Source organism: Furipterus horrens, unplaced genomic scaffold (assembly GCF_987537825.1).
Source record: "Furipterus horrens unplaced genomic scaffold, mFurHor1.1.pri manual_scaffold_2, whole genome shotgun sequence".
In the NCBI taxonomy this organism is placed as follows: Eukaryota; Metazoa; Chordata; class Mammalia; order Chiroptera; family Furipteridae; genus Furipterus; species Furipterus horrens.
This window is the reverse complement of record NW_028327172.1, coordinates 32,414,539-32,425,298: the sequence shown is the minus strand read 5'-3', so window position 1 is coordinate 32,425,298 and position 10,760 is coordinate 32,414,539. Positions and strand designations below refer to the sequence as shown.

General features: G+C 42.6%; 1 protein-coding gene across 1 annotated transcript; it reads right to left on the bottom strand.

Moving 5' to 3' along the window:
• Positions 1–745: 745 nt before the first annotated feature.
• LOC150018110 (serum amyloid A-2 protein-like) lies at positions 746–4,593 on the bottom strand. Its single transcript, XM_090263430.1, has 4 exons — positions 4,547–4,593; positions 3,722–3,813; positions 1,329–1,467; positions 746–961 (listed from the first exon to the last, which is right to left on the bottom strand). Exons 2-4 carry the CDS (start codon positions 3,810–3,812, stop codon positions 799–801), a joined length of 393 nt encoding a protein of 130 aa, XP_090119556.1. The 5' UTR covers position 3,813; positions 4,547–4,593; the 3' UTR covers positions 746–798.
• Positions 4,594–10,760: the final 6,167 nt, after the last annotated feature.

The window sequence follows — 10,760 nt, the reverse complement described above, 5'->3', positions numbered from 1 at the left end:
TTCTCACTCACATCGATGCTTCTCTCCCTCTCTCTCTCCCTCCCGTCCCCCTCTCTAAAAACAAATAAATCTTCTTTAACTTTTTTTAAAGAATGGTGGTACTAGTGTCAAACTAGCAATGTGACTTGGATATATATTTTAACTGTTTGTGCCTCAAGTTTCCTCAGCCATACAACGCAAGGATTCCATGGTAGAGCACAAGAAAACACTTAGAGAAGTATCTAGCCCAAAGTTGACTTGCTGAATATTGACTGTCATCATAAACATCGTAAACATCCTACTAGTGACTGATGTTAGAAGAGCTTAAAAACCAACAAGCAAAAGGACAAACATTTAAATCACTAACTGACAAGGGTGGATAAAAATTTTCAAGAAGGCATAAGCAAAGTGCTATGAAGGCATTTACTGTTAAGGTTAAGGGTTTAGGGGGCCTGAACACTGAAAGGCCTCGTATTAGCAATGTGATCAGAAAGGAATGGAGAGAAACAGGTCTGACTCAGGCAAAGGTTGGTGCAGGGTGTCTGCCTTGTAGATGCTGAGACTGTGTCCCCTTCACCCAAACACACAGGCACAGGCTCGTCCTTCATGTGCTATTTATTCATCCATCACACCTTAGTACCAACAAGCAGTCCTTATAGCAAAGAATAGCACAGACTTTTTAAACATTCAGTCTCTTAAGCATTTATTACAGACCCATTATGTGCTCTCTATCAGCATCTGGGGAAGTAGAACTCAGTGACTCCGTGTCCCTGCCCTCGGGGGCTCACAGCCCCAGCTCCTGAAGGAAAGTGAAGAAGCTCAGTACTTGTCAGGCAGGCCAGGAGGTCTGAAGAAATTGGGGTCTTTGCCACTCTGGCCATGTTCGTTGGCTCTCTGGTCGGTCCTCGAGTCCTCCACTCCGTGGCCACTGTCTCCATACTTAAACAGGTCAGTGACTCTCAAGGAATCCTCTCTGAGATCGCTGGAATGGAGAAGACAGGTAGGAGGTGAATCAGGGGCTGATAAGAAACAGCCCCACCCTCCTAGCTCTGCCTTATCCAAGAGATGAATAACTGTGAGAGGAGCCAGGAAAGATGGCCTAACACTGACCTTGCCTGGGCACAGCAACACTGCCCAGGCTGACCCTCACATGCTGGGTGGACAAAACCCATAGCAGAAGATGGGAATCACCCATCCAATTGCCTTCTCCGGCTCTATCAGAGCCCACACTAGGCATAGAAAGGCAGGGGAGTCAAGAGGAGGAGAGACCACATAGTCTCCACAGGAAATTTCTGTACAAAGCAACCAAGCTCAGCTCACCCATCCTGCATCCCCAGGGGCCCTGTTACCTGATCACTTTAGCAGCCCAGGCACCCCCTGACCCCCTCTGTGCAGCATCATAGTTCCCCTGGGTGTGGAAGTATTTGTCTGAATTTTTGTAATTGGCTTCTCTCATGTCAGAGTAGGCCCTCCACATGTCTCTAGCTCCTGGGGAGGAAAGAAAATGTGAGATGGAGGTGATCACGTCTTGGCAAAACAGAGGAATAAAAAATTCCCTCCCACTAATTCCAGAATTTCAACCATCAAAAATACCTTGGAGATTATTGTCATTAAATAACCATTTTTTTACTTCTTTAGGTTAATGTAATGAAAATCATACTTTATGCAATTTTATTCTGTTTGACTCCATTCTAAGTTCTGTTGCTACTTTGTTTTTGGCTGTGTATGATCATGTAAAGAAGAGGTGAGATGGTCTTTAAGGGATACTTGGTTGTTCAGAGAACCTGTACCTGGAAAGATGCAGGGAACCCCCTGACTGAGGTGTGAGAACAAAGGTGATGCTGAGGGAGGTTCAGAAGCACACTGCTCCCAACCCAGTCAATGGGAGACATTCATCCTCATGGGCAAAGTAAGGACAACTCATCCTGAGTACATCGGAATGGGCACATTTGGCACCTGGGCAACTGTCAGAGTTCAATCAGCATGTAGTAAAAGTGAGTTCCCTATGAGACTTTATACAAATGGGGAAATAGATGCAGAACCAGGGCAAGTGGTCCACCAGCTCTAAAGTTCAATGTCCTTCCAATAAAATGGGGGAAAATTGCTTCCCTCAGAGTGGTTACGCAGAAGAACTGGGAAAATGCTGTCTAATGTCAAGAACGTGGTAGGAGGACAATATTCTATTACTTTACTTCTTTGTATTTCACGAAGAAGGGGGCTGAAGGAAGTAAAAGAATCAAGTAAGATGAACAGGGAGTCATAGAATGAATTTGATCAGCTAAAACTAAAGGGCAAAAAATGTAATAACTTATAAGGAAAAGAGAAAAATCTAATGTAGAGTTATAATCATGGTTAACATAGTTAATTACTCCATGAGATAACTGATATTCATTTCATATGTCATTTTGGCATTAGAAAAGATAGTTTTGTTGAGAGTTATGACATTCTTACTGTACTTCTATACATTGATATAAATAGATCCTTGTAGTCTGGACTCGCATAGCAAATGTTTCCTAAATGTCTGGCATATTTTGTCACTTACGAGCAGCAAATCAAAGACAATGGGTCTCAAACTTTAGTGTGCACAACATCAACTGGGTGCTTAGTAAAGGCTAGATTTTATGCCCAGCCCTCACAGTTGTGATTACGTGGACCCAGTTATCTGCATTTCACAAAGCACCTCAGACCTGATATGATTCTCATGCAAGTAGTCATAGAACAACCCTTTCAAAAACACTGACCTTAGAGATGAAAATATATTTTTAGCTGGCTCTATGAGAATTTAGGCTGAATTAACAGGAAACTCTTAAGACAATTACTCAGAGATTGTCACAGGAAAAAAATGCAAAATAATTCTGTGAAATGAACAAAATCTTGCCTCTTTACTATGGCTACAGAGGTATATCTCCTTTGCTATTGGTTTCCTGGCCAGATCTCAGCCTCAGCAGAAACATCATCAGGTAATTCAGCATGCCTTTTCTTGTAGGGAGAGGAGCTCTGTAGATTTGCCTTTCAAAGGCACCACATCCCCACCGTTAGCAATTTGCTCAGATAAAGCGCAGAATAAGTGCTCCCCAATCCCTTGCTTTTCCATGTGCAGCCTTGTCTGGGAGACAGTCTGGTACCATGGTTAATAACAAGGTCCGGGGATCTCAACGACCTAGGTTAAATACTTCTCCACTTGGTGACTGTGTTTGGTATCTGGATCTGCGCCTCAGCTTCTCTGATAAGAGATAATGGTACCTAACATCGCAGGACTGAAGAATGAAAACAAGAGGATGCAAACGAGTTTATCTGCACATGAAAAACATTTACAATGGTGCCTAGCACGTATTGAAAGCTCCGTTAATCTTGGTTGTGATAACTAAGTGGTTGGGGAGTGTGACTACTCCCCACACCTTTGAAAACATCCGCTTCATGTCTGAGATGAAGAAATGAACTGTCCCGGGTTTCCATTAGGGAGCAGCAGAGCGCAATTTATACTTGGGGACTCACTTCTGAACTCCGGATCTGTTCATCACTCTTACTGAAAGTTGAGGCCCAAACTTGATGTGCCCTCCACCCTGGGATTCCCACAAGAGTGCACAGCTGTCCAGAAAATCCTAGGGAACACCTACCATGAAAACAGTATTCTCTTTCTACCTACCTGTGACCTTTCCTTGTGAGAATGTGGCCTCTGCTCAAGTGAAACCTGGGTGCAGGTCTGATGCAGTCTCCCCAAAACCCACGCTGTGGTCCTTACCTTGACCAGCTTCCCTGAGGAACGCTCCCCATCTTTGGCTGCTGATGCCCAGGATCAGGGAGCAGAAAATGATGATGGTGGACAGCTTCATCCTGAGGCAGTCAAGCAGACACAACCAGGCATGAGACAGTTCTGTCTCTTAGCATTCCAAAAATAAATTCTACTCAATTTTATATTTTATATCAATATCTATCTATCCATACACCTATACCAATGGATAGATTGTATTTCAGAGAATGCAGTTCTACATTTTCATCCGTCTCATTAAAGTCACAATGATTTCCTTTATAGGAGAGCACAATGTATAAGCCAGTAATTTTTAACTAGTGTGCCAGAAGGATTTTTAAATATGCACTGTCTGACTATTTAGAAGGGGCACTGACCTCTTTTCCCTTAGACTGTCAAACTTTAAAAAAAGACAACAGCCAACACAACAAGTCATCTGGTATGAATGAATCAAAATTATACCTAATTTTTTGTCAGACTGGCAAAAAATATATTTGTTACTGTGCTGCAGAATTTTAGTAATCAGTTTATGTGTGCCACGAGATGAAAAAGGTTGATTACTAACTGCTACAAAATAACTTCAATTTCTGTCATCCCCTATCAGCCCTGAAACGCAAAGGTACCTGCTCTACCATCACTGCCTCACACAGAAGAGCACACGACAAAATCTCTACCCCAAAAGTATTCACATTTCATGAATTCTAGTTGTCAGCACAGTAGGTTCAGGAAAGGCAGAGAGAGCTGGGCTGCAGCACAAGAAAGCTGCTGGTGAAAGAGCACCTCCCAAGAGGGAAAGTGTTGGAAAGCCCAGCGCCTCACCTTGGCTGCTGGGTCCTGCTGAGACTCTGCTGAAGCTGGGCTGCGTGTGCCGCCTTCCTGGGAGATGGGCCTGGTGCTATATATACTAATGCTTTGCTAGTGGGACGAATGGGAAGTGGGGGTTGAAGCAAATGCTGAGATTTGGGAAATTCCTCTTTTTCAGGACAGACTTTCCAGAACATGATGGTTATTTTTCACACACATCTAAGTTTCCCAGATTGTGGAACCTGGCAGCTTTCAGCGATGCAGCAAGTTGGTTTTTCTGTCCATTTTCAGTCTCAAACTTGCTGGGAAATGTTGTTTTTTTCCCCCTGCACAATAATGTGCTAACATTTGCTGTGAAGGATAATCAATATTTAGAAAAAAGATTGGGTTGAAGAATGTGAGATGCGGGGTGAATGGAACAGCAGAAGGGGCTCCACTGCAAGAGGCAGCTCAGGATAAAGCTGGGACCCAGGGTACAGGTGTAGGAAAGGACAGACAAGCTCAGAAAATAAAACTTCCAGCACCCACCTGGTGTGGACTCAGCAGTGGAAAAGGGAGTCTTCCAGGCTCAAGTGTGTTCATGATCAATTGCTACCAAAGGTCATAGTGGCAGGTTATATTTGACAGTTAATATAACCCAGGAATGTTGAACTCTACTGCAGAAACTTGTTATAAAGTGGTGTGATTTGACAGGAGTCCATAGAAAATGAATTTGTGTGTAAACCAAGCACACTCTTCTCATAAAGGATCTGGATTTTGTCCGATAAATAAAAGCAAAGTCTGGGAAATTAGCATATTATGAAAGGGTTTCCTTTGCACCCAAACTTAAAAAGCAGGATGTTGGTGATGCTGCTTTCCTGGGTCCCACATTGAAGACAATGAAACTTCAAGTCCCCACACCCTAGAGAGAGCATCGAAGATACAGGGCCAGATCTCTTGAGTCTAATGGTGATGAGAAAGTGGCAATTCAGGCCTTCATAGCAACCACCTCCCTATCTCACTCCACCTGTCGTCCAGATAGGAGGGGCCAGTGAAGGGTGGGTGAGAGGGCAAGGTGTCAGTCTTCCAGGGATTATAGTATTTGTGGAGATAGGTGAATTCCTCAGATAAGTTTGGGGTACCAGGAAGAAGAGAAAATCGCCTTTTCAGTCCTGAACTGCGTATGTGCTGAGCTGCAAACACTGCCAGCCCATTGGGGTGCCCCGGTTAACTCAGAGGGGAGTGTGGTGAGGGAGTCCCAGAGAGACGTATGTAGGACCCAGCAACTGTTCTGGTTGCTCCTCATCTGAGGATTTGTAGAGGATGAGTGGCCGGTGCCAGCAGAGTTTGAAGAGGCCGTGGTGGAGTGTGGCCAGGAACAGGGGTGAGCTGTTTCCCACCTGTCATCTCTGCAGCCCTGGCAACACCTGCTGTGGGTATACATGTTCCTCTGTGTGGAGGTTCCTCATGTCAGAGTGGCTGGAGTGAAGCTGAGTTTGACCTCAGGATCCCCTCCATCGCCCTTTGTGATTAATAATGGGTCCAAGCTGATTGTTTCTTGCCATAATAGTGTGAATAGTTTCAATTTAATATCATGTTTCTTCACTTCTAAAACACACATTTATTGGTTATAAATTTCTGATATTAGGACATGTCTTACATTCACTAATGACTGAGAGGCACTAATGGAACAGTTGTCATTGCTTTAAGACATGCTGAGTTTGAGGTGTTTGTTTGCCTCCACTATGGAAAACCTTTCTAAAGCTAAATACCTCCTGTCTCTCTTTAAAAAAAAAAAAAATTAGTATTATAGTGTTACCAAAGACTCTTCCCCTTTACTTGATCTTATCAGAGATTCTGACCATGGAGGTCAGAGTAAACCATTTTGCTACTTAAAACTATCCAGTGGCTTTCCACTGAATTCGGAATAAAATCTAAGTTCCTCACCACAGTCTCCAAGACCCTCCCTATATGCCCTGCCTGTCCACCTTGCCTTGTAAAACCCCTCTCTTCAGTCACTATGCCACTTTTGTAAGGGGCCTTACTTCTGTGTCTTGAACATGCCAAGATCATTGTGGTCTTAGGAACTTGCTATTGTTTCTGTTGTTTCTTTCTGGAATACTCTTGCCACTGTGTTTCTTCTGCACCAGAGACTGTGTGGGATCATTCAGATTGCAGCCCTCATGCTATCTCCTCGGAAAATTATTCTGTAATCATTGATATGGTTTCAGTCCTTCTCACCCTTGAAATTGCTCTTTTATTTATTCACACATTCATTGAGTGTTTCCCCCTTCCCTGCCCCACAAGGTTATCTCATCTGACTAGTTTCCGCTGTATTCTCAGCACCTAACACAGCATCTGGCACACATTAGGCACTTCATAAATCTCTGTCAAATAATTGGGTAGAGGTAGGAATAAAAAGATTAGGTGGAGAGAGAAAACCCTACTCTCTTGTCATCAAATAGGTCGTTATGTTGGCTACATTTTGCCTCTGTTAATGAATGCATTTCATGTTGTAGACCTGACAGATTTCAAAGTCTTTCATGTGGAATATTGTATGAACAGCAAAACTCAACAGGTCAGATCATTCTCATTTTATATATGAAAATGAGGCTCCTAGGGAACAGATAACTTCCTTGTGCTCGCTGTGCTTTTAAGTGACAGTCTGACGTGACCTTTGTGAAGCCTGAGAATGACGATGCCTAGAGAAGGGCTCCTGGTGGCTTAACTGGGTTCAAGTTAAAACTACAACAAAAACAAACAAACACACGAGCCTGGCAGCCATTGGACACAGGGCCCTTTCACACAAACTGCAACCTGGGAAAAGCTGGCCCCACACTGTCTGCATCTGTGTGTTTCTGCCATCCGAGCCGGCCTTTAAAGGAGTGCCTGAAGTCCTATTTCAACCAGCAGTACTGAGGCTTTCCCCATCTATTCAGACCTACACACCTATTTCCCCACCAGCTTCTCTATTGATCAATCAGAGTGGCCCATTATAACCAACCAGGACAGTGTCTTTTGGACCAATCAAACTTCATTTGCATGAGGATGGACCAGTCAGGGACCAGGGATAGGGACCTCTGTCTACATAAGTCAGCTCCTTTCTAGCTCTGAGCGCACACTTTCCCTTCCCACCAAAGGCTGGATGTTGCATTTCCCTGGCAGGAGCTAAAACACTGAAGATGTCTCACTGGAGCAGAACGGGGAACCCCAGTGCAGCACAGGGCAGAGCTGGCCATGCAGTTAGGGGTCACTGTCTGACTGGAAAAGTGGTCTGGCTTCAGAACACCTCATCCCGGGGACTCCTGGCCCTAGGGCTGCCTAACAGCAGTTCTGTCTTCACAACCTGCTGTCACAGTTGAGGTGTGTCACAGTCATGCTCTGTCACAGTTAAGCTACTTCCACAGAAAACGTATCCTCCTTCACCACACCCCAAATTGGAGATATCTTTTGGTGTTCAATTGATGCCAAGGGCCTCCTGTCAATGATTAAATGCCTAACTAAAATGAGGGAATCTGTCTTTAGAAAAGGGTAAACTAAACTTAATTAGTCCCATCTGATGTTTAGAAAGTAGGAAAACATACATTTATTTCATGTAGGCTTTCTTTTTTGTTTATATACACAAGAGTGATGTAAGATAAAACTCTATGTCAAAGTAGATCCAAAATAGTTCTCTCAATAAGTGTAAAGTAAAAATTCTGAGTGATAAGAAACCATTATGCCTTAATTTAGTTGGTAGCATTTTTTCTTGATTGTATAATAAATAATGATGCGTCTTTCAGTCCATGGTGTCTTAGCCTCAGAAATACAATGTGTCCTTTTTCTCCTACCTCTAGTTATTGCTTTATCCCAAGACTTTTCACCATATACCATGATGACTAATAGTTTATCACATGTTGGGGTCCTAATTTTTTTCTTTTATATGAGAGAGCATGCAAAACACTTATGGAAAGAAATTAATTTATATGGTAAAATAAAATTATGTTATTTTGGTTTGTATCTTAGTAGATATTTTGGTGTGGATTTATATTGTCACTTTAAAGTGACTCATTACCATGTTCTCAGAATCAAAAATTGTATCGAACATGCATGCTTTCTACAACTCCCAAATCTTCCACCCAGATCTGTCCATTTCTGAGCTATATTTCTACTTCACTCATTTCAACAATATTTATTAAGCATATACTATGTATGAGGTGCTATGGCAGGTACTGTAAATACAAGGATGACATACAATAAGATAGACATGACTTTTCCCTTGGTTTTCCTACCTATGTTCCCTAAAGAGGGACAGCAGATGGGCCAACACAGTGGATGAATCTCAGGGGCATCATATACAACAACAGCAAGTACAGCTGGACTCCCACAGGTCACTTGTCCTCCCTCTCAGATGTTCTCATCCTCTGACCTAATTCTCATTACTGTCTTTCCTTTCTCAGAGCAAGCCACTTGCTTTAGGCTTAACCGTCCCCTGTGGGCTTAATCCCATTGCCTCTTGTTTCCCCTTGAATCTGGGATTATTCCCTATTCTCTATTTTTTCTTTTCTTTTCTTTTTTTTTTTAATTGGAGGTCATATTCTTAAATCATTTGCATTTGAGATAATTTATTTTATTTATTTATTTGTTTGTTTATTTATTTATTTTGAGAGAAAGGGGAAAGGAGAAAGAGAGGGTGAGAAACATCACTATGTGGTTGCATCTCACTCACGCCCCCAGTTGGGGTCCTGACATGCAACCTAACCATGTGCCCTGACTGGGAAGTGAACCAGTGACACTTGGCTCACAGCCTTTTCTCTATCTTTAGTGTCTCCCCCTTCATTAGCTTCTTCATACTCTTTACCACTAGATTGACCTACTATGAAAGAAAACCATTTTACTAGTAACTAATACATTTATTTAATTATTCATTCATTCACTCAATATGCATTTGTTGAGATTCCATTATGTTCCAGGTGCTGGTATGGTACTGGATATTTAAGGGTGAGCAAGACAGAAATGATCACTTCTCTCATTGATTTTATACTCCAGGGAGGTAGATGGACCAGAAGATAATCTAAACAAAAGTCAGAAAAATAACCAAAAAATTAATGAAATAATCCCACTTATAGAAATTGTTAAGAAGGAAAGAATACACAGGATAAGCCAGTCACAGTGATCAGGGAAGGTGTCTCTCAAGAAATAGTGGTTTTAGGGAAGACCCACAAGGGGAGAAAGGTCTAGCCATGTCAAGAGCAAGCAGAAGAATGTTCTAGGGGGAAGGAAGGCTATGTATGTGCAAGGACCTGTGACAAATAAGAGCTTGGCTTGCTGGAGGGATCTGGGAATGGGGATCATGGGAGGTGGTGCCATGTGGTGACAATGAAGGGTTCCAAGGACAGATAACACTGTGCTGTATAGGTCAAGATAAGGACCTGGACTTCATTGGAAAGGAAATTGGAAACCACTGAAAAACCTTAAGCAAGGATTTTAAGAGATGTGATCTGAACATAATTGTATGCTAGACTGAGAGGTAAGTTAACTACATGTTTTATTTTGCTAGGACATTCTAGTTTATTTCTGTTATCTGGATTGACTATTAATAGTGCCCCCTTTTCACTCTGGAAAGGGACTTCAGTTGGATAATAAATTATATAGTCAACTAGAGTAATAGGGAAAGCATGCAAATGGGGTACTGCATTAGACCAGATGAGAAATTATGGGGCCAGAAGCGTGGGTATACATGGGATAGTGCTGATGACTAGAGATACATTTTGGAAGTATAATCACAAGACTTGCCAGGGGATTGGAGGTGAAGGTAAAGGGCAGGGAAACACCAAGCACATTCCCTAATTTCTGGAGTGAGCAACAGAGAGAATGGTCCTGTCATTTACTGGAGTGGAGAAAACTAGTAGCTGAGAGTTCTAGAGAGAAAAGAGAGTTCATTATAGGACATATTACGTTTGACGTCTCTGGAAGCCATCCAATCAGACACGTCAAGAGGCCCATTGGATAGACAAGCATGGAGCTCAGAAACAAGGTTCTGAGATGGAGATATAACTTAAGAGCCATCAGCATGTAGACATTATTTACATTTGTCTGAGAGTCTAGAGAAATAAAAAGTGAGAGCCCAGGACAAAGTCTGAGGAACACTTAAGAGTCTGGAGGAGATGAGGAAGACCCAGATAAGGAGAAAAATAAAAATAGAAATAGAAATACCAGGAATGTGGTGTTATGAAGCCAAGAGAGTGAAACTTCCAGGAAGGAGCGAGAG

Bases quoted from the DNA above. Each gene is read 5' to 3' on its own strand.
- LOC150018110 (XM_090263430.1), bottom strand. From the start codon at position 3,812: ATGAAGCTGTCCACCATCATCATTTTCTGCTCCCTGATCCTGGGCATC. The intron at 1,468-3,721 runs GTAAGGACCACA...TTTCCTCCCCAG, and splicing joins CCTCAGGGAAGCTGGTCAAG to GAGCTAGAGACATGTGGAGG. The intron at 962-1,328 runs GTAACAGGGCCC...TCTCCATTCCAG, and splicing joins TGGGCTGCTAAAGTGATCAG to CGATCTCAGAGAGGATTCCT.